Source organism: Schistocerca piceifrons, unplaced genomic scaffold, assembly GCF_021461385.2.
Source record: "Schistocerca piceifrons isolate TAMUIC-IGC-003096 unplaced genomic scaffold, iqSchPice1.1 HiC_scaffold_2508, whole genome shotgun sequence".
Classification (NCBI taxonomy): domain Eukaryota; kingdom Metazoa; phylum Arthropoda; class Insecta; order Orthoptera; family Acrididae; genus Schistocerca; species Schistocerca piceifrons.
In genome coordinates this window covers 16,997-42,076 of record NW_025728453.1, presented here as the reverse complement: position 1 = coordinate 42,076, position 25,080 = coordinate 16,997, and the positions used below count along the sequence as shown (strand labels likewise).

At 40.1% G+C, this 25,080-nt stretch overlaps 1 protein-coding gene across 1 annotated transcript in view; it reads left to right on the top strand.

Moving 5' to 3' along the window:
• Nucleotides 1-333: 333 nt before the first annotated feature.
• The window catches only part of LOC124743671 (uncharacterized protein DDB_G0271670-like), a gene marked incomplete at its 3' end in the record, with an annotated part of 40,497 nt that continues 15,750 nt past the window's right edge, over nucleotides 334-25,080 (top strand). The window contains 1 exon segment of the mRNA XM_047248848.1: nucleotides 334-418. Within this exon segment, the coding sequence (XP_047104804.1) occupies nucleotides 334-418 (85 nt within the window).

The following is a 25,080-nucleotide window of genomic DNA, read 5'->3' as shown; positions in this document are numbered from 1 at the left end:
GACAACTGTCAGACTTTAGTCACAACAGACATGCCTATAGAACTTTTAAACTGTCATCCCTCCTTAGTTGATCAAGAAGAGACCAAAAGCACCAGCTTCAAATATTTCCCGATTCAGCAGCTCACAATCAAATAAAACAGAAGAGAAAAAAGAAAAAATCCTGAGTAGTCCACTATGCCTCACAAATGAACTTGTGTAAAACATGCCCTGCAGGAAGAGTATCTTGTGGATATACAGAAAACGCCCAGCAGTAATCAGGAAAAAGATAGAACAAGATACCAAACGGGGAGCCAATAATCATAATACAGAATGAGAATTTGCCAGACATCAAATATGGTGAAGTGGAAGGCGGGAGGTGTTCGAAGGATGTCACACAGTGGGAACCTCATGGAAGTGGAGGAAACCAAGAAGGATTTAGGTAACAGGTCTCATGCTGTAGAGAAATTTTTTTACAATTGTGCTTCTTAGATGTTGTACACATTCAAATCGCCCACTACATGCACCAGCCACTCATTTTAATCTGAAGTTTAGGGGTCATTGTGCATCCACAGAAAGCTGAACATCGGTTGTAAGTCAGCTGGAGTGAGATATTAGCTACCAGATCCATTTGAAGGACAAAAATAGGCATTGGGTATGCCTGGTGAATTGAAAAGATTAGCAAAGAAAAGTTATTTTCGTGTCCAGACATTAATAGACAGGATGAGCCTACCTTCAGATAGTATCTGACTTGGTCATGTAGTTATCTTGAATAACTTTGTTTGATGTGTAGTTCACTCCTCAGTATCTTCCATATAAAATGATTTTCTTCCATGGTTCATTTGATTCTCTTCTTGTGTATAGTAAAAGGTGTATTATGGTATAGGGGTCTAGGAGATACAGGAAATACACAGTACATAATAAAGCTGGGAATTCCAGAGCTAGTTATGTCGAACTGGGACAGACAAGCAAGCATGGTCTATTCCCCACAGTCTTCATTAATGTACTTTATTTAACATGTGGATCACATAAGGAATCAGAATTCAGATTATAAGTATGACATCCATGTAAGCTTATAATCAAACCTGCAGCTAAGTAATACCATGGATTCTAAAAATTTAGAACATCCAACTGCAAGTCCAAGACATCAAAGTGCATGACACAAAAATAAATAAATAAATAAATAAATAAAAAATGGCTCCATTTGGAAAGTCTAATTTGCCACATAAGTCTCCTCTTTCTGTTGAATACAAATGTGGCAAATTAGATAAAGGTCTAAGGAAAAGGCTTGGCAAATGTTTTGTCTGGAGTGTGGCACTATATGTGGCAGAAACATGGACACTGTGATGAGAGGATGAAAAAGGTAAGAAACATTTGAGATGTGGATGTGGGGGAGAATGGAGAGAACAAGCTGGATGGAAAGAGTCAGTGATGGAGTATTGGAAAGGGTTGGTGAGAGAGGGTCTGCTGAAGGTTGTAAGAAAAAGGAAACAGAACTGGTTGGGACATTCATTGAGAAGGGAGTGCTTGCTAGCAGATGCTTTGGATGGATTGGTTTGTGGGATCAGACTGAGAGGAGGAACAAGATGCAAGATGATAGATGACAGATGACATAAAGGGATGAGGAAATTATGCAGACCTGAAGAGGATAGCAGAAGACTGGAGAGCCTGGAGAACTACCATGTGAATACCTGCCTTTTGGCAGAACACTGATGATGATGATGATTGCAAAGTGAAGGTAGGTAAAAGTAATGAGATACTTTAACTCCTTAGAAAACAATGATCAGTCACATTCATGTAAATCTTCTGTTTTCCTTATGGGACTAGTTACACTAGGTTAATCACAGAAATGAGGAAAAGATGTGATAAATACTTTTAACACACAGAAGCATATACTGCAAAATGTTGGCCAGACTGAGAGCAGCTTTAGAATATGATAGAAGTACTGCATGAAGGCTACTGAAGTCAGTCTAGTTTAAGATACCCATCTTGCAGGCCTTGACCACAATAGTGGAGGCCTGCAGAATATTTTACAGGGCTTTCTAATCTGTACAATTTAACAGTCAGCAGATGATGTTTGAAGTGATAATTGTATTGCAAATCTACATATGCCAGTCATTGAATACTGGTCCCTATTCTTATCGGACCAGAGGTGGGAATAGGGCCTGAGGATGACATAATGTATCACCAAAACTGTTTTCTCAATAAAGTAACAATCTCGAAATTTAGATGGAAAAAAAGGTATTCAGTTTGACATTCTTCACATGAAGAGAGAAGTTATTTGGAATTTGTGCAGATGTCACACTGCAGTTGTAATGATTGTAAGGCACATAATCGGAATGTTTTGGAATGGAGTGAGAGAGGACTGGAGCTTATCCACAATGCTATTAAGTCTGTACATTGAACAAGAAGTTTAAAAAATAAGTTGAAAAGAAAACATTGAGGTTTGTGACAGAATTTTAATTCTGAGATATGGAAGATCACTTGGAATAGCAGTTAAACAGAGTGGATAGCATCTTTAAAAGAGATTATAAGACAAATAACAAAGGAGAAATGTCTAATTAAATAAAATGATGCTGAGTGAATTAAGTCATGGAATGAGACAAATGAAGCAGGGCATTACTGCATTATAGGATGCCACAAAAATAGCATGTGGTGGACTCCCTTGATTGTATTTTAGACAACTGACCAAAATGTTAGGCATTTTATCTACAGATTTACAGTAAAAGTTTTCTCTTATCAAATTCGTTGAATATTATCCAGAAGAGTTCATAGGGTGTACTGATATTTTTATCAGTCTTATGGCTGGTTTGATGCGGCCCACTGTGAACTCCTCTCCTATCCCAGCTACTTCCTCACACTATAACACACCTAATTATTTTCTGGACATGTTCCAAACCCTGCCATCTCCTGAAACTATTAACTCTATAGATCCCTAAAGTATGATGGAAGTTACTTGTAGCCCTATTAACACATGCCCTTTCATTTTGTCCCTTCCTGTCACTGTTCTTGTGGTGAAGCTCTCAATTTCTTACCATATCAGTCCACTGAATTAATCATTCCTCTGTAAAACCAGAGGCCAAACATGTAAATTCTCTTGTTTCCTGGTTTACCACAATATGTAATTGGCTTCCACATAATTGTTCCAGAAGTGATTCCCCCTCCCCTCCCATACTGCTTCCCCCCTCACTCCTCCACTGGTGGTTTTAGGACATTAGACATTACTTTGTGTGCCTCCAGCATTATCTGATTGCAGGTCTCCAAATACTTTTTTAAACTCCTAATCTTAATTGCATCACCTATATCTTGTATTTCTTCTGTAATGTCATCAAATCTTACCAGACATGGAAGCCTTAATATAATCTTTCCACCTGTCAGCTCATTCCTGTAAGCTCAACAGTAGAATTACTTTCGCACTCTCAATGTTTGTTCCTTTGATTTTAATTGCACCAAAGGTTGCTTTGACTTTCTTACATGCTGAATAGTCCAACTAATGACCATTTCATGTTTTATTTCTTCAAATTTTTTCTGCAGTCATTTCAATTCAGCTTCTCTGCTTTCCTGTTCATTTCACTCATAAGTGACTTAAATTAATGTATTTCTGTCCCTTTCTGCACATTTTTGTTCTTCCTTACTTCATGAATCAGTTTCGTTATTTCTTCTGTAAAATTTATTGTTACCTCATGCATACTTCAATTTGTCTGTCCAACTCTTGATTGCCCTTTTCAAATAAGTCCATTGCTCAACTGACCTGTCTATTGCAGTATTCATTACCACACTGTTTATTACTTCAGAGAACTTCAAACCCATTCCATTCTTCAAAGTACCCCACTTCCTCCACCACTAATAGTTCTGGACTATTCTCTTAGACCTTAGCATATTGCTCATAATTACTAAATTGTGATAATCTCTACCTGCTCCTGGGTGCACCTTGCAATCCAGTATCAGATTTTACAAAATGTCTGAAAGTGATGTAATCCAGCTAGACACTTCTCATTGCCTTGGACTACTTCCAAATACACTTTTTCCTCTAGTAATTTTCAAATAGCATATTCATAATTAATAACAAACTTACAGAACAATTGAATTTGTTTTTATTTCATCACTCCTATTGCTAAGCTCACTCTCTTCAACTGTCTTCTATTACATTGCTTACTATAGCATTCCAATCACTCATGATTATTAGATTTCCATTCTCTGTACATATGCATTTTGTAATACTTTCAATCTCTCATTATCACATTGACATTGGCAGATAAACCTGAACCATAACCTGTCAATTCTGATGAGAATAATCTTACTACTGAATTGTCTGCTGTACTGACCTGCACAGATCCACACCCAAAATCTTTTTAGGCAGTTGTACTGTGCACCATGCAAGTCAGATGCAGCTAGAAGTTAAATGACCAAAAGTTGCCACTTGTGGATGCACACAGCCTCTCATCCATGCACTCCAATGGCCAGTTAACATGTTCTAGAGATAGCACTAGCCACCTCTAACTCAGTCATGTTTACCTTGACAAAAGTGTTACCTCACTGTTATTGTGCACCTCTGGCTAGTGTACCTGGTATAAGAAGTTGTTTTTCAGACTGTTTGTTCTGTCCATGGTGTAGTGTTCTCTTGTGGGATTAGAACATTCAGTGACTTAGCCTCTGCCCCACATTTATGCTCATGACAAATTCATCTTAACAGAAATGATTTTCTTCCTAATCGTTTCACTGACTGCAACTACATCCAAATTGAACATTCAAATTTCTTCTTCAGATTTTCTAGCTTCCTTACCACATTGAATTTCTACAATTTGTGAGTCAAAGCATTGAATGTCAGTAGTCACTGGATATTCGTGTCTTGCAAGTTCATTTTATCTGGGTATCTTCGGGATTATCCAACTGCCTGTGCTTCTTGGCTTTAGATCTTTGTCCATATTTGTGGAACAAGTTGTAATTCATGGCAATGAAACTATTTGACAACATATTAGTTACAAAGAAATTTGCTATAACTAAAAGGAATGACAGTATCTGAACAGAAATATTGTATAATGGCTTAGCACAAAGATCAGTCCTCAATTCTGTCTAGTTAAATTTAGATGTATGTGATATTTATCTAATACAACCCGCATACTTTGGCTATGCATATGATTGGTCAACATCTATACAGCAAAGAAGTTTGCAACAACTTCTGATTGAGATATCTTCACCCAATACTTCCATAAAGGGTGGTTACTAAAACTGAAATTGCATGTTTTGATTTGTCAAACACTGGCACACAGAGCTGTTCATGTCCATTTTAAGAGAGAAGTTCTCATAACATGCATCCGGAATAGTTTGGGATATGACACTTCCTTTGATATAACACTTAATGCCAACACCTGGAAAGCTGAAAAGCACAAAAAGTATTCTGCCCAAGCTCTGTGGTCTAGTTGGGCAGCATCAGCACACTCTCTCCACTCAATAGCAGAGTACATCTACTATGTGCCCATCTAGCTGAATAGTCCATATATGAAAAAGATGAGGAACTTAACCAATCAATGTCCACTGTCAGTAAGTGTGTACAATCCATTTCCACACATTGGTTATCTATCTTGTCACATTCCACCTCCTTATGGAAGATGGAAAAGTACGCTATTACACATATACCAGATGACTGTCTATAACATGAACTTTCAAATATTGTATGATACATTCCCTGTGAATCAAAAACAATTGTCAAGGCATTTCATTCATACCATGGCCATGTTTCATACTGAAAATGAATTCAATGCCACTGATAAATGGAAATGTTGCTGACAACAAAAGTGTTCTCTACCATGTCTGAAACTGTCATGCACCCAGGAAAAAACCCATGGACATGACAAGCCTTGGGCAATTTATAGATTTGAATGGTGCATGGAATGTGTGTTCACACGTTACACAAGTGAGGCAAATCTTCATTACCATCTTGGGACTGTGTTGTGTGATGGCAGATAGTTGGTCATGTGTTACAACATGTCCAAGGACCTGCAAAGGTCACTTTGAAGAATTCCTGACAGTTATGATACGTGTGATGAAATGTGTAATGGAGCTCTATATTCCCTTCCACCTGCCACTGTTTGTGTGATATTACTGTACATTTGAGTGCTGTTGTAATGTTGATATGTAGTAGTTTAGTAATCTTTTTATATGTATCATTTGATTGAAAATCTGTTAATGTATGCCTTACAATAAAATGGTTATTCCATCTTTTTCTCATAGTTACCTTACCTTCAGTAGGTTGAAACAATGGACTAATCCAGAATGCTTCGCCAACACAGAGCTCATTATGAACTTCAAATAAATTAGCTTCAGCGAAAACAACAAATGAACTTACGTACCTTCATTCTTTCTCCACTTTGAAAAATACTGTCTCCAACATTGAGATACACCATTCAAAAATTGCCTCTTTATCTCATCGGGCACTCCTGAAAATATAAAGACGTATCAATAATTGTCAACACTCAGGTCTTATGTAGAATGTAAATAGAAGTTTTGCTTTACAGCACAGAGAAAAATGAACAAAAAGTGACAAATGCTTCATAGTGTTCCCTCCATTTAGGAAAAGTTGTTGCAGATGAGATCATGCATGAATTAAGTCAACCAGAACTCCTTGCTAGTCAACCCATTCACCAGTTAAAAATATTAAACAGTATCAAAAGTGAGAGTAATCCATACGGAATAAATGAAGTAGTAATACGTGAACTGGAGTCAAATCTTTTCATTTAAAGTCACCCTCCGTGGCCACTTCTGTCATGAAACAACAAAACAGTAGTCACATGAGGCAAATGGGGAATCCAGCTCAATCCTAGACGGCGTTGACACTAAGAGGGCAGTCATGAACCCAACTTTTATATTAGCACCACTATCATCATCCAGTTTATAACACTAGCATTCTTTTGTATCTACTTTTTGCTCTTCTGCTTAAATTTTCTTAATTCTTTGGTTTTAATAAAGATCACAGTTTCGTTATGTTTGCTAGCATGTACACTTCATTTTGAAACTAAACTTCCCACCTACATTCATCAATGTTTTGTTTTTGCTAATGGAAGACAAAATTCAGCGGACATTTAAGAAGAAATCGGACCACCCACTTAAGCTGTCTCGATACTATCACAATCGTACCATCCGTTTGGTCACTGGCGCCTTTTACGCTAGCCCGATTGCGTCTGTAGACAGAAGCTGCCAAACTGCCTGTGTTTAAAGGCTGCGATTTCCTCCTCGGCAAATACATGTGCCGTGTGTCTGCCATGCCTGGCCACCCGTCCTATACTGCCTCCTCCTGTCACTCCTCTATTAGTCAGCGTGTTACTTCCTGGAATTTGCTTTCTTTTGCTCTAGCAGTTTAATTTCGAGCTACCTGCCACTTTCCCAATGAATGTGAGGCCTTCACCACCTTGGATTCATGCAGCGACCCATGTTCATCTTGGACTTAATTTGCATCCAAAAGACACTACTCCAGACTGACTATATTGCTATAAGTTTATCTATCTTTGAAAATCTTAAACATGACTGCAAAACAGCAAGTGCGTAAATCTGAAGAGGTTGAAAAATCAGCCAACAAGCTGCAAATGGGTTTTTCAGCTCTTGACCATGGTTTCGATATTTGTAAAAATATCTGCTTCAGCAGCTGTGGCTTCATTATCACAATAGGTTAGATGAACCCAATTGGCTCATGTCATAAACAAAATTTCTGAAACAATTATTGCGAGCCATGGCTTTCGGTAGTGCCAGAATACACATATCGTGCATCGGAGACTGTTGTTTAGTATATGCCCACATGTAGAGGCTCTTTCAGTATAAAATTGGAATAGGCATCACAGAACAAAATACTTCCGTAAGTTAGATGTACCTTACACTAGAGGCTAAAGTCAACTGCATAGTGATGTGATAAGGCCACCACTTTTGAAGAAGATATTTGTAAAAATAGCAAAACCCTGGTCAAGGGCTAATAAACTTTCATTTCTAACTTGCTACCAGATTTTTAACCTCATTCTTGTGCTTTGCGTGGAAATCAGCACTGGTACCCTTCTGTATACGGATGGTTCTGACCGTGGTGTTTGGTGTGTCTTCATTGGCACAGACGATATCTGGCATCAGCTGTCAGTATTTACAGCATAGCTCTTTGTCATGTATCAGGCTACATAGTACATTTGGTAACACAGGCTTTTCAATTGTATCATCTGCTCTAACCCCATGCCCTTAAAAGAGTAGTGAAATTTTGTGAACTATCAGGCCTCATCCGTAAACTGGTGGGGTCTGTAGCCATGACAATCTGACAGGAAACTAGGCTGCTGACATTGCTGCTGAGGCCCTCAGGGGGTCCAAAACTCTTTTGTGGATATATGCGTGGTGAGCACGGAAACCTGAACTAGTGCAGCTCTTTCCTTTCTGGGCTGCATACCTTCAATTTCCACATACTTACACATCCTCCCTTCCCGCCTCACCTCCGCCTCTTGCCTTCCACTTCTCCCCCTATCGGAGTGTGTTTCGTGCCTATGTCAGGAGGCACATGCTTTTAACTGTAAGACAGTATGTCTTCTTTGCTTTCTATGGTGGAAAGTCTGTCTTCCCTTTGTCCTCCCTTTGTCTTCCCTTTGTCTTTCTCTTCTCCTTGTCTCTTCTCTTTACCCTCTTCCCCGCTGCGGCATTTGAGACCTCTCTTCTTTCCTTTTCTTTGTTCCTCCCTCCCTCCCTATTTCTTTCATCCCTGTGTGTGTCTGAAGGCTGACCCACACGTAGCCGGTGATGGGGTAACATGTAATTCCCCACCCCGCGTAGACAGGTAGGACACGTATGTACCCCCTGGTAATGGCCAGGCCCAGAGAGGGCTGATTGGCCCCTCTGTCCGTTTCTTTGGAGGTGTGACCTGACGTGTGAACAATCACCTAAGGTGGGAGTGCTCTCAGAGGGCCTCCACAAGGGAGTGCGGCATCGGAGGTGCTGGTAATCGTGGAAGAATTGTCCATGGCTTTCTCTTGTGAGCAGAAATTGTAGATGATGATGAAACCATTTCAGAAGTATCCACATCAGTGCTACATTTCCTTGTTGTTTCTCAGTCAGATGAAGGTCAAGACTTTTCCAGTGAACCCTTTCATTATTAAGAAACGTGTCGATGCAATTGCAGGTCCTGTAAAGTCTTGTTCCCAGTTACGAAATGGCACCTTGTTACAAACACAGTGCCCTCCAGGCACAAAAATTGCTGAGAACTTCACTGCTACACACCTTTCCTGTCTGGGTGGAAGCGAACTGCACTTTAAATTCATCACACAGGATTTTTATACATGCTCACTCGATGCATTGTCCAACGAGGAAATTCAAAACTACCTGTTTGAGCAGGGCATAACAGCTGTACATAGTCGTGAAAAGGGCTGACGAGGACTTGGTTCCAACCTGTACTATCTTCTTGACATTTGACAGAGTTCAACTTCCATCGAACATTAAAGCGGGATATGAGAATTTCAGTTCGCCCTAACATCCCCAACCCTACGCGTTGCTATCAGTGTCAGCAGTTTAATCATACCAGCCAGTCGTGTTCCAATCTGGCCAAATGTGTTACATGTGGAAAGGATGCCCATGAGGGTGCTTGTCCACCATCATCCCCTCATTGCATCAATTATATGGGTGACCATGCTGCTTCCACTAGAGATTGCCCCATTTTCAAAGATGAACGGCTTATTCAGGAAATCAGAGTGAAGGAAAATGTGTGTACATTTGCTGCTCGTATGTTATTCACCAGTTGAAAGCCCAATGTGCCTCCAGCAGGTAAATATAGCACTGTCCTTGCATCTCCTCGTCCTACTAAGGAGGCAACCATGCAGACTTCTGATCTCACCTTTAGTGGCACAGTCATCAGATCGCCCAGCGCGAAGATCACCTGTTCAACCTCCCCTCTATCACCTGCTCACTCTATGGCTCACTCTTCATTGGCTTCTGCTAAATCACAAGCCCCAAAATCAGACTTCTAGACTTCAAAAAAAGAGCTTACTTGAAGATTTTTTTACATACACTGACTTCACTACCATCGATTCCTTCATCTCAATGTCCTGTTTCCAAGACATCTCATAAGAACCAAAGTTCCTCTCCTCTTCCTCCTCCACTGTGTTCTCATCTACAGCGCCACCTGGTGGTAACCACCCTTCCATATTGCCAAGGTGCACTGCTGGCAGTCGATAAACTGGCCAATCGCTGGTGGCAGGAGCAGCCTCCGAACAGCCTATGGATCAGGATCTTCTGCCTTTGGCTGAATGCCGTTCCATGCTTTCGGCGGCTGGCTCTCATCAGTTGTTGAGAGTGACTGTGGTAAGATTCTTCCCTTCTGTGTCCACTCTGTCAAGTATCTATTGGAATATCCGTGGCATCAGAGCCAATCAGGATGAACTGTCGATCCTCTTATGATCCTACTCACCGGTCATCTTCTGTCTTCAGGAAACAATGCTGCATCCCCACGATTGCTTTGTTTTCCCTCATTTTCAGTCAGTCTGGTTTGATCTCCACTCTGTTGATTGCGCTCCAGCAGATGGGGACTTAAGATTCTTCTCCATGATACGTCCATTATCACCCAATCCCCTTTTTAAACAGTTCCTTCCAAGCTGTTGCTGTCCATCTTTTCCTTTCATACATTCTCTCTTCGTACCGTATACATTCCATCATCCACACCAATGACAAGAGCTGATCGCCTTCATCTCCTTGGTCAGCCCCCGCCCCCGTATTTGCTGGTTGTGGACTTCGATGCCCACCATCCGCTTTGGGGATCCCTGCGTCCTTGTCCATGAGGCCCGTATTGATTGACTTCTTCCACCAAGCGAATCTTGTTTGCCTCAACACTGGGAACCTACATTTTTGTCTGCCTCCATGATGAATTTCTCTCATTTGGACCTTTCGGTCCGTACTGTTCAGTTAGTTCAGCGCTTTCAATGGTTCGCTCTTGCTGATAAACACTCGAGTGACCATCTTCCATGTGTCCTTCGATTGTAGCCACAACTGCCATCTATGCGCCCGATACGATGGAAGTTTGCTCAAGCCGTTTGGACACTTTTTCATCTCTAGCGACATTAGATGACCTTCACTTTCCTAGTGTAGACGATCGGGTCACTCATGTTACAGAAGTTATCCTTACAGCTGCGGAACGTTCAGTACCTCACACCTCCGATTTGCCCTGGCACCCTCCAGTTCCTTCGTGGAACGAGGTGTGTTGTGACGCAATATGTGAGCGGGGACGTGCTCTTCACGTTTTCTGCCACGATCCTACTTTCGCCAACTGTATCCACTATAAGTAGTTACGTGTATGATGCCGTCGCATCATCCACAATAGCAAGAAGGCAAGCTGGGACTTCTTTACTAGTTCTTTTAACACCTTCACTCCCTCCTCAGAAGCTCGGAGTAAAATTAGACGGTTATCTGGCGTGTCTAGTTTCTCCCTGGTCTCTGGGCTCACTGTCACGCATGATACATTAGTGGACCCCATCGCAATTTCTAACTCACTGGGTCAACACTTGGCTGAGATTTTGAGCTCTTCAAATTACCCACCAGCGTTTTTCCCGAAGAAACATGCAGCGGAAGTGCAACCTCTTGCTTTCTCCTCTCAAAATAGCGAAAGCTATTATACTGTTTGCTCCATGTGGGAACTCACTCGCACTCTCTTCTTCTCGCTCTCCCGCCACACGACCGGATGGTATCCACATCCAAATGTTGGTGCATTTATCATAGGATAGTGTGCGTTACCTCCTTCACCTTTATAATTGAATTTGAACCGACAGTACCTTTCCCAGATGATGGCGGGAAGCTACCTTCATTTCTGATCTGAAACCTGGAAAGGACAAGAATTTCCCATTCAGCTATCTCCCCATTTCTCTTACGAGTAGTGTATGTAAGGTACTGGAGCATATGGTGAATTGCCGTTTAGCCTGGTGGCTATAGTCCCACAGTCTTTTAACACCTACCCGATGTGGTTTCTGAAAGCATAATTCTGCAGTTGATCATATTGCTGCTCTCTCCACTTACATCATGAACAATTTTCTTCTCAGGAAACGCCGAACGGTAGCAATACTTTTCAATCTGGTGAGAGCATACGATATCTGTATGAGGACAGGCATCATCCACATACTGCTCTTGGGGCTTTAGAGGTCGGCTGTCCCCTTTCTATTCGTGAATTCATGGCAGAGTGCACATTTATAGTGCAGGTGAACACTACTCTCTCCCGTACTTTTTCCCAAGAAAACGGGGTACTCTAGGGCTCCGTGCTAAGTGTTGTACTGTTTGCCACCACCATAAATCCAGTTATGGATTGTCTCCTTCCCGATGTCTTCGGCTCCCTCCTTGTGGACAATTTTGCGATCTACTACAGCTCTCAACAAACCAGCCTTCTTGAGAGACATCTTCAAGGATGTCTGTCGCCTCCACTCTTAGAGCATCGAAACCGGCTTCCGCATTTCTCCCAGTAAGACCATTTGTGTCAATTTTTGGTGTCGTATAAAGTTTCTTCTGCCTTCCCTACATCTATGCCCTGTCGACCTTCCGTTCGCGGACATCACTAAATTCTTGGGTCCTATGTTTGACAAAACTGTGCTGGTCGTCCCACATTTCCTATCTTTCAGCTTGCTTTGAAAAAGAGACAGCATTGGTCGTATATTTTTTACTATTGCAAAATCGATTTTCTGTCACTGAGTGACCATCTTCAGTGCTATATTGTATAACTTAAATTGGGATGCACTGTTGTCACTAAGCTTACGGCAATCACATTGCTGTCTGTGAGTAGTTCTCCTCCGCCACTATCACGCTTTAGTGCTCTCAAAATTGGACTATGGAAGCATAGTTGACTCTTGCTCGGCCATCTATTCTTCGGCGTCTCGACTCTATCCACCACTGTGGATTATGTTTAGTGTCTGGAGCTTTTTACACCAGCTCTGTGGAAAGCCTTTATGCTGAGACTGCTGATCCTCCGCTGTCCAATTGGCTAGCTGTCCTTCTGAGTTGTTATGCTAGCCATCTGTCTTCCATGCCTGCTAATCCAGCCCATTACCTTTTTCTCGACGCCTCCTTGGATTTAGGGTATACAGGCCAACCTTCCTCTCTACTACCACCGGGAGTCTGCTTCCGTCAACTGCTAAGTTCTCTTTCCTTCTACTTTCCTAAAACTTTCTTGACAACTGGGGATATGGCATTGCTTTGGCTCTGCCCCTGGACCTGCCTGCTCTGTGATCTTTGTCAGCTTTCCAAGGATAATACCCCTTCTCTCGTTAATCATCAGGCATTTGCTGCTCATATGGTTAAAGGATTCCAGAGGTAAGAAATTTGTGTCATGACTTGACTAGACGAAGGGATCGGTTGGTAGGGCATGTTCTGAGGCATCAAGGGATCACCAACTTGGTATTGGAGAGCAGTGTGGAACGTAAAAATTATAGAGGGAGACCAAGAGATGAATGCACTAAACAGATTCAGAAGGATGTAGTCTGCAGTAGGTACTGGGAGATGAAGCTTGAACAGAATAGAGTAGCATGGAGAGCTGCATCAAACCAGTCTCTGGACTGAAGACAAAAACAACAACAACATGAGCACAAATGAAGGATGCCACATTTATTTACACTGACGGCTGAAACATCATTTGGTGTTGGGAGTGCCTATGTTGTTGGTGACACCCTTAATCGACTTTGGCTTCCTGACCAGTGTTCGGTTTTTCCTGCAGAGCTTCACGCTGTTCTCCAGGCTGTCCAATACATCGATCGCCATCAGCAGATACAGTATATTATATGCTCAGATTCGCTCAGCTCTCTCTTCAGTCTCCAAGCTATTTACTATGTCCACCCTCTGGTCCACTGGATTCAGGAATGCCTCCACTTGCTCCACATCTCTGTGGCACTCCTCCAGATCCCAGAACATGTTGGTATCCATGGAAATGAGGTGGCCGATATAGCGGCCAAGGCTGCAGTCTTTCTTCAGCCTGCTGTGTACATGGTTCCTTTTGCCAATGTACAGAGTGTTTTATGTTGTGTTGCTCTTTTATGGCACACACATTGGTCGACACTTCCCAATAATAAATTGTGGGATGTGGAAGCTCTTCCCTGTGCTTGGACCTCTTCCTCCCAAACGAGTCGTCGGGAGGAGGTAATTTTAACTAGACACTGGATAGGGCACTGTCTTTTCAGCCATTGACATCTTTTAAGTGGCGATCCTCCCCCACTGCTCACAGCTGTGGATGGTAAGACACCTTTTACTTCAGTGCCCCTATTTTACTCCGCTATGTGCCAGTCTACAGGTGTCACCTGATATATCTTCCATTTTAGCAGATGACACGAGCTGTTGATCACATCCTAGAGTTTATTATTGTCAGTGAGATGTCAGTCATTTGAAGCTCTTTTTGGGGAAACAACCCCCCCCCCCTTCTGAAGTGGTTTTCTAAACTTTCCTTCCGTTTTTTAGTTTCCCCACTGAGTTTTGCTCCCATTGCTGGTGATCTCCAATCTATTTTTTGTTTTTCTATCTTTCCCTAAGCCACAGACTGGGCGCTAATGACTGTTGCAGTTTTGTGCCCTAAATCCATAACAAAAAAAACCTGCTGCTGAGACTGCTGTCATCGTATCCTGGCCCGCTAGTTCTTCCATTCCCTCCGATCTTTGTGTTGCTGTCTGTCAAGAATTGGTGTCCCTTTGGCGATAATACTCGTTCCCTTCATGGGAACAAGCTCTGGGGAATTAAACCTCTGTTAGTGGCTTGACCAACATCCTCTTCCTCTTAACTTAAAGAAATGTATAGGAATGTACCAGCTGATGTATAGAATTAGCCCTTGCCAGCCACAAATGACAATGTATTGCTCTAGAAGGAAGTCCAATAATCTTAAGCAATCTTGGCCTCAATCCCATTTGTAAGAAGTATTAACATGCAAGTAAGACCATCAGTCCAGGTAAGCACTGGTATATGAGCAAAATAGTCAGTGTCATTCATCCACTCCTCCTAATAAGATATTGTTACAATACTGCTGCCACCTGCAAACTTGGTAAACTGGTGCTCTGCACCATTCACAGCAGCAGGTAGATAATCATAAATCAGAGGACAAACACAGGACAGAAGGTATATTCCCCTAAACACTATTCCATTGATATTACTAAAAGACTAATCAACTTCATGACCTGCAGTACCAGTTTCATCTTGGTTATCTGACAGCTTCCTCGGTCAACAGAAATATTACTTTTTAAAATGCAGTCAGTAATGACAAGAAATATTGAAAATGAAACCGTCAGAATTTACTCAGCAAGAGGTATGATCTTGCATCAGAGGTTCAACGCAGGAAGAAAAGTATTATTAAGAAACTGTGTGCATGTCCTCAGTGAGTGCAGATAGAGATGCACAAAGAACAAAGGCTATATTCATCCAGTGTTTCATAATGAGAGCACTTAGCTGCTTCCAACAAACACTAATTATAAATTCAAACCTTTTCTAAATTCTTAAGGGCATTTAAAATGTCATTTGCAGAGTACCAGAAGTTTAAAGAAACTGTAGTATGTAAAACAGCTGTAAATAATTTGAAGTTTCATCATCAGTAGCAGTAATAACAATTAGAAACCCAGTAGCAAATGTTTTCCCCCCTGTTTGTATTTGGCTTTCCATAACATTTTCAAGGTTCGCTTGAGCTCTAGTGAATCCAGGCCTATAAAAACTGTCAATATGAAGTTTTAGTACACTTAGCTTTCCTTTTAATTGTATCACATACATTTGAAATTCAGAAGGCTTAAAGTAACAAATGTATTACATTACTGCTTTGAGTCCTTTAGCCTTTTCATTATCCATTGTTTTTATTGCATGCTGTTGAAGCTTTAAGAACATAGAAATAATCGTAATGTGATTTGACTCTTGTTCCTGTCAGAAGTCAATAGGTTATAGTTGAGTAGATGACATGGTAGTTCGTGACCATTGGCATTATTAATAGAAAACTATGCTCTAATCTTCATGTGCAGCTACAAAAGAATGTATTATCACTCTTGTGCTTTTCAGTCTCTTTAGGAGAGCTTATCACTAATTTGTGGGCTCTGTATTTTATATTTTCTTGTAAATGTATATTTCTGCACACTATGATGATTCATTTGTAAATTGTCTCCTTTGCAGTGAACAATAGTGCTTACAGAAATATCAGAAGCACTCTTAGTATAATCTCTAATATTGGTTGCTTGTTAATGTTCACCTCCCACCTCTTGTCTTTAGTAGACTACTAATACAATTGGTGTATTCTTATATTACAAAGCACTTACTTTGGCATGTTGCCTGGCAATTTAATGTGACTGTGTAAGCTTATGGGTCACTAGTTGTTTGATATGATTGACACAGAGATTGCCATCTCTTCATAATATTAGACTTCATAAGAAATACACATAGTAATTCATGTATGTTCCTTGACAGGATGTACTTACATTGGACTTAACTAGCTTTAGCTGTTGAGCTTCTTATGACATGGTAATTTTGTGTGTTCTACATAAGTTAGGGGTTGTACGTTGCTTTTCTTATTATGGCAAATGCACATAAAAAATATGTGCACCCGATGCATATATTGATCATTGTGATTTGTTGTAATCTAAAAATGCCTTTGTTGAAAACCGCTGTTACTGTCATATTTGTATGAAATTAAGATGTGCTTCCTAATATGTATTATGCACATTTGTTCTTCAATTGTAAGACTGTTGACCTGTTACCTTCCACACTTCTCAGATCGTACCTGTGTACCTCACAGCTAGTGTTTTGCCTTAGAATTTGAAAATTACATTCACTGTTTCATACACTGTTTCATACACTGATTGTGATAGTCTTTCTTTGTATATGATAAATGTATGGAATCTGATGTAATGGTAATTTATTCGACCGTAAAGTCAACTGAGTAGCCTTATTGGATCTCCCGTTCTGTTTCAATGTTACATTCCATTTTCTTCAGTTTTGTCTTGTACACAACACTGGTGCTGTGAGGATAGTAAATAACCTAAAGATTTTGTAATATAATGTATCCTCACTACTCTCACTTGTCTGAGAAAAGTATTATCAGCTCAAGAAGCCACAGTTTCCTCAGTTAAATATTTCTGTTATGTTCACTGTCTTGATATGACTCATGCACATACTGTTACAATCCTAGTATATGAATTCAACAGTTTGTGTAAAATGATAGATTTCATGTTAGTTCAGTCTGATAACGTGAATTAGTAGTATAAACTTGAATTTGTCAAAGTAGTTACTGAAATTGGAATTTCTATGCTTTGAGAGTCATTATCCAGAGGCACTCTTCAAAATATTTGTGTTCCACAAATTTATCATAAATTCACATTCAATACTATTAGTCATTTGAATTGGGTCCCTTTGAAAGGAAGCATAAGTATTTCACATTGCCGTTACTGAAGCTTCTACATTACTGTCAATTCTTGCAAGCATTGTAAAATGTCTTTTGCAAATGTTTGAAATTCATCAAGCTCTGATTATTACAGTTAGATGATGCAGTGTTGTATTTTGTACTTCAAATATAGAAATTATAATATTTGGAGGTTTATGCACTACACAATTGTGAAGGACTGATGTAGTCTACCCTTCATGAAATATACAGCTAGTGTTTATGTTTTATGTCCCATAATTTGAAAATATTTAAAATACTGTTTGTTACTTGTCTGAAATTCTCACTCATCTATATGTAAGACACCTTTTATTAGCTTTAAGGATGTATATTATACAGTCAGAGATTCATATATTTTCGATAGACCTGTATATTTTCTTTGGTGTATCTTTGGCAGAAGTTAAAACAGCTAACTAGAACTAGACTCTGGAAGTTCGTTACTAGCAGATTTGTTGTGATTTGCACATGATACAATGTGGTTCTGAAGTGTAAGGGCAGAATCTTCCTAAGTTATGATGCCTACAGATCTTCACCTACTTCATGCCCTTCAGTAGGCATATATTTCATAAAAAGAATACCATTATGCATATATGGCTTTATATGTGGACTGATAATTTGTGTGCTGGCTGCGGTGGTCTAGTGGTTCTAGGCGCGCAGTCCGGAACTGCGGGACTGCTACAGTCGCAGGTTCGAATCCTGCCTCGAACATGGATGTGTGTGATGTCCTTAGGTTGGTTAGGTTTAACTAGTTCTAAGTTCTAGGGGACTGATGACCACAGAAGTTAAGTCCCATAGTGCTCAAAGCCATTTGATAATTTGTGTGCCACATTTTGTGACACATAGTGTAAACTGTTCATACAGTTCTAAGTAATGGCTGATAATGCAAATCAAAATTTGGATCGTCATTATTGCATTTCTTACATCCCTACACAGTATGAGTGTTACATATTGCTCTGTGGTGGTATGTGTATTCATAGGTACTTGACAAGTGTGGTAGTCTAAACTGGCCAATAATATGGTAAATAAATAAGGAAATGTTGTAGGCTGTACATTTATTTTGTGGAGTATTTGAAGACACTGTACTCACACAGAGCAAATGGTACTCAAACTTAGTAAGTGGTAGATGGAAAATTTGTAAGTGAAGATGGTGTAGACTGTGTTAGAGCTTGTAAATGTCATTATTTAAACTTTATTTAGGGTAACCTTTACTTTCTCTGTAAGTATTATGGAAACATGAGAGGAACAGTTGAAAAAAGTTTTTTGCTGTATTCTGTAACCTATGTATGTAAAAAAAATCAATATTTTGTCTTGGTTGAAGTCAGTCATTATCCAAACATGCATGAGCTACAATCAAGACAAAAAATTTTGCTACAAAATATTTAAATTGGTGGTGAAACATCAGCAGTAAACTCTGCAAGATTTGTGCTAAACATACTGTGTGTTGTTGCTGTATGATTATTTTCTATACACACACATTGAATATGTAATTTAGTATTTTAAACAAAGATTGTAAGATTTCTATGGAATGATTTCAATTTGGTTATGAGGAATATTAGCATTTTTATCATGACTACATCAAATATAGTGTAGCCATTTCAACTATTATTAAAATGAGGAAAACACTTTCATGTCAAGTGGTTTCTATTTTTAGCTAAGGAGTAACCTGCTTGTGGCAGGTAAACATAGAGCATACAGTATTAATTGTATGTAACATGTAAAAAGTCTCTGTAAAGTGTCTGCATGTTGTAAAATTACTGCTATTGAATAACAGCACTGTTACTCTTAAAGTTAATCTTTATTTTTTTTATGCACTGATAGGAAAAACATTATTCAACAATCCACGTAAGAAAAATCTAAGTAATACTTGGAGTCTAACCATTAAAGCAAGAACCTTTCTTCTCTTTGAGTCGGTCTTGATATTTCAAAAGATACTGAATGTCTGATGCCTCTGACACTGCTTCTGCTTACTTACTGGCATCTGTTTTCTTTCCTGTCGGCCTCTCTTGGCCAACTCTTGATTTTTTCGACCCCGACGGTATTAGGTTGCGAGGCCCGAGGGTGTCTTTCATCTTCTTTCTCTAATCTTACATTCCATGGGGGGAGGAGGGCCTCCATAGACACAATGAAGCCAGCCCTTCCAGGGGTGCAAACCCTTTAAGACAAAATATGGTCCTCCAAACTGAGGAATATTTGACAGGGCTGGTAGTCTATCTGTGCAAGAATCTTAGTGCTCAAAAGCTTCAGAATAAGCCCTGGATATGAAGGCTGACAAAGAACAAAGAGATTGTGAGATCAGAATAAACCATAATGGCTGTGTAGACAGTGGTGTTCCTACCATCATTCACCCACGATGACTCATTTGGGAACAATGTGACCTATAGTTGGGGACATTTCTCTGCATCAAAAATGAAGTAGGTGAGATGGGTAAACCACATAAAATGGATCTGTTCCAGCTCTTGGAAGAATTATCATAAAAAGTAATGAGTAATAATATAAACTTGTAACCCCATGTTAGTGCCATTACTACAAGGACAATACTGGAGAGAAGCACAGCACTTCAACATTGCACTGAGGCAAGTGAACAAATGACAGAGGAGGCTGGTGTTCAAAATTTCATGTGATGTTATGAACCAGTTGTATATTCCTGAGGGACAGAATGAAAATGTTGTGCCTAATGTGAAGAGAAGACTGAAGCGAAAGTGACAAAACATTGTGGGGGGGGGGGGCTGTTGCTGAAATGACAAGGAACCAATGTACTTCATCCCAAAACACACTACAGCACACAGCCGCCTCTGACGATACAAGATTCCACAGTTGCCAGTCATCCCATACCTCATGGATGTCTGCACTAACGGTCTTCATTTGTATTTTGGTGACCACTGTTGCTGAAGAAGATCCTACCAGACCTCTAACAGGAAGAAATGATGTCCAGCCAGCTTGACAAGAGGCCTGAAGTACTTTTACCTGTAGTCTTCTATATCAGAGGAGTACATAAGCTACCTGTAGGCCTATATAGTTCCACAAAAGTGTTTAAACTGTGACAAAGAAGCTCTATCTGTTGTCCACTTCCTTCACCATGGCTAAAATGTCCAGCATAAGAGCCAAGAGACCAAAGTATGAAGAGTAGAAGACTGCCTGTATCTGCATGCTATGGATTCTCTGATGTAGAAGCACATCAGTCAGTCACAACACATCATCGTATCTCAAAGAATATTCAGCTGAATGCAGTCCTAAATACCACCGTATCACTAATTTCGTAAGAGGAACCGGACAGCTTAGAATGAAGACACTGAGAGATGCCAGTCTTAGTGGAAGTCCCAACTTGACATTTCACTGGCCAATCAGCGAGATGTGGTAGAGCTGTGGGTGTTCTACAAACAATTCAAAGAACAGTGGTAGCTCCTAAATTGGCCTGATTGCAGATTTATATCAGAATATGTCATGAGGGAGACAGGATAACCAGAAGAGTGCAACATATCGTGTGGCACAAGAAATGACCACCTGTCTTCTAAGACCTGTGTAGTCTTTGCAATGAACTAGTCACAAAAGGCAATCCAGACTTCATGATATGAGGTAACAGGATTAATCTGTCTTCAATGTAGTATCAGCCACAGTTACCACCAGTGTGATGTATGTGCTATGACATCAGTTGTGACCAGGAGGAGGACAAAAACACCTCTCAAGCACAGGCAGTACCACTGGGGAAAAAATAAATCTGGGTTTAATTTTGCTTGAGATATTCCTAACAAGCTATTCATGTATATTCCTTTCCTGCAGCTTTGCTGTTTTTTTATTATTATTTCCTCATAGATTGTACTTATCCATAGAATATTGGGTGCATAAATGTTACTTCAGAATTATTCTCTGCCTCTGTTCTGCACCAATACTGCAGCACAGAAACTGTGGAAGCCCCAACTGACACAAGTGATGAAATGTTCACACTATTGCCTGCAACTAATCTAATGTATATATTAACATAGCTTCTGTTGTATGTAATATGCATATTTAAATGAATGTAACAGGTAAATGAGGTTAATTGGCAACTATAATATACAGTAACAAAAACCTACATGTGTTTTACAGATTAGATTATCATGACCCTCAAATTAAATGTACCAAAAGAAATTAGTGCCACTATACTGGCCATTTATTTAGTAAAAAACGCTGTACCAGTTAATTGCTCAGATCATGTTCAGTGCTGATAAATACGTGTATTAGAGATTTATTTTCCAGTAAAAATGCTGTTAACTGTTTTATTACTTTGCAGCTAGCTTGGTGTGGTTATTCCGCACCAAAATGAGTTTTGTAGCACACACACACACACACACACACACACACACACACACACACACACACACACACACACACACACACACACACACACACATTCTGATGCTGTGTTTTCCATTCTCATATTTGTGGCTCAAGTGATTGCGTCAACAGATGATAGAGCTAGTGGAATAATTTTGTTTCTTTAATATAATAATTTGTGAAACATAACCATATGAATGTAGAGCTTCTATGTAATATCTCCTTACAACATGAAAATTAAGACTTGTATAAAAATTGTAAGGTCCAGTTTTCCACTGCTTTTTTAATTACATAAAATTGTCATAGAATTTGAACATTACCTTCTGTAATGCACTTGTCGGTTGTGGCTCTACAGTTAAAGCTATAAGACTGCTTAATTGTACAACAACTGATGCGTAGTTGTAATTGTGTGCTCATACATATGTTACATTGAAGTATACTGAGAACTCCCCTGAAAAATGTCAGGAAAGCAAATTTTTCAGCGGCATCTGCGTATTAAGGATGTCTTCTGTTCACTGTTTAGATGCACTGAAGGTAATGTGAATGAATCTTCTCCTCACCATCCCAAGCATAATAGGTTGTTTGCTCTCACTGTAGTCTCCAGTGTGCAGGGTGTACCAAAATTCCTATACCAGTCTTCTATGGTTTGTAAAGGAGACTTTGTACATTTGACATTGCCTCATTATCAAAACTTCATCTACAAAGCCTGTGATAGGAATTGTGAAATACCCTGTTTTTGTTAATTGCTAGATTAATGCCAATGGGTTGCATAGATTATTGTGCCTCAGTAATAGTCTCTTCCATATCTTGTTCTGAAACATCTGTTACTATGTAGCTAGTGAAATTATGTGCAATTACTACACTTACAATTATGCATAACATTAACATCTAATTCCTTTGTTTCATCCTATCTTGTCAATTGGGTTCTATGCAAGTTCATTGTTTGTTGAAAAGCTAACATATATGCTGATGTAATTGACCAAGTTTGGGGAGGAAATTATTTGGCAGTGAAAACATGTGTAAATCACAAGCCTTCCTTCAGTCTTCCTTAATTAACATCACTATATTGTAATAGAAAGAAGTTATTCTGTGATGCTCATAAATTTGTCTGTTCAGGTTTCATTGAAGAAATGCTACACAAGTCTGCAATATTTAAACATTCGCCTTTTTTCATATTAGTATTAGCACTCGGATAATGTTTATGAATGAAGTACTGTATTATGTACATTTTGGTTTGCAAGAGACTCACATGAGGAAAGAAAAGTTTGTTGGAAGTTGGTATGTGCTCTCACTCATCAACACTGTGTGGATAAAGTCAAGGTATACACATGCAATCCATGCTAAGTCGACAAGCACCCACCTCCTCCAGTTCCTAACTGTACTATATGTCTTACTCGTTTGAACTTCTGTCATATTACACATCTTAAAGAGGAAATTATGGCCTTCTAAATTTCTGAATTTGGTCAATAATTAGGCGAAATAATGATTTCAAAACTTTTGTTGTCCTTCGAAGTTGTGACATCAGCAATCTGTGACTGGTATCAGGCCCTGGGTGGGTGCTTAGTTACCCAAAATTAGTCACATACAGGGACATGGAGGATAGAACTGAATACCAGTTGTTGCAACAGTTATTATAGTGATCATTGTAGCCAAAGTACTTACATAAGAAGAATGCAAAGTTAGAATTACAGTATTCTGACTGCATAGTGACTTCAACATACTGAGTCTTGAGCTACTAATGTCAGTGTGTTTCTTCCATGTTTTTAGTACACGAATTACTGGCTAGATTTTCCCCCTTCAGATGTGTGTATTCATATAAGAGGGTGCGCTCAACATAGATGTAAAGGATTACACAAACACTGTATGTGTGTTTGTCAGACTGCAAAAAGATGAATGTGTTTCCCTGTAAAACAATAATAGAAAAGTGAGGAACCAGCTGCTCAATTCTCATTCTCCTTTCTTCACCAAAATTTTGGTATGTGAACATACTTGTGCTGTTCACACATCGAACATTCTACAGCCTTTTACCCCATCTCTTTACATTTAAGTATTCATATGCCCCTAGAATGGGAAACAAATATGAATCTGGCTATAGCAGGTGTGGAAAAACTGACAATTACACCCCCTTCCCCCCCCCCCCCCCCCACACACACACGCCTACCTCTGTGCCCCATTTCCCTCTACACTGGTGCTACAATTAGCCATCAATGTGATTGAATCATCCCATCTGCTGATTCCTGTTTACCCTCCTGCCATACTTAACATTCTTAAATTCCTCCCTGCAGTAACCTGAAGTTCAGTGAACGTCTTTGATTATCTGCTTGTCAAACTGCCTTTACCATTTCTAATCAAATGCCGAGTGCTACATGTAACAAACCACAACATCGTTTGACTCCTCTTCCACTACCTGTCCCATTTCTTCCATCGTTGCCAACCCTTACTATGACGTTTTACTTCTTTTATAACTTGTCTCCTTTGACTTCCCCACGTATCCATAAGCAACATTTAGTGAGCTGTCCCTTTTGTGTAGCTATGAAATGCTCGGAGCAACTTCAAACAATGCCTAACTGTGGAACCAGTGTATAGATAAGGGGAGGGCCGCAGCACATAAACTGGAACTTGACACTGTTCCTTGAACAACCCCATCACACTCATGGCCTGGTGACAGGGCACATTATCTCATTGAAAAATTAGTGTGCTGTGGGTAAATATTATGTTTATGAAGGTGTATGCATGGTCTGCAAGCAGTATACAATACTACTTGGCCATCATGGTGGCTTACACGAGCTCTGTAGCATTCATGGGTGCCCATGTAAAGGTTCCCAGGTGTCAAGGACATGTTTCCATGGAACATGGATTCCCAGGCTTCCATTGGCATGATACAGGTGGTGTCTGGATTCATCAGACCATCCAATGTTCTGATACTGCGCCAACCTCCAGTGCCGATGGTCACATGACAATTTGTCGTAGTTGCTGATGCTGTGGTAACACTGGCAAATGTTCGTCGGCTGTGGAGGCCCCCAATCATTAGGATCATTTGATGCACTGTGTGGTCTCTCTCACTTCTACTCTTCCTTCCCAGCACTACAGTCCAATGGTAGTTCTGCCACAATTCACCACCTGTCCTGTTTCACCAGTCTGCCCAGCCTATGAAGACACATACACTACGTGATCAAAAGTATCTGGGCACCTGGCTGCAAATGATTAAAAGTTTGTGGCTCCTTCTATCGGTAATGCTGTAATTCAGTATGGTGTTGGCCCACTCTTAGCCTTGATGACAGCTTCCTCTTGCAGGCATATGTTCAACCAGGTGCTGGAAGGTTTCTTGTGGAATGGCAGCCCATTCTCCACGGAGTGCTGCACTGAGAGGTATCCATGTCAGTCAGTGAGGCCTGGCAGGAAGTCGGTATTCCAAAACATCCCAG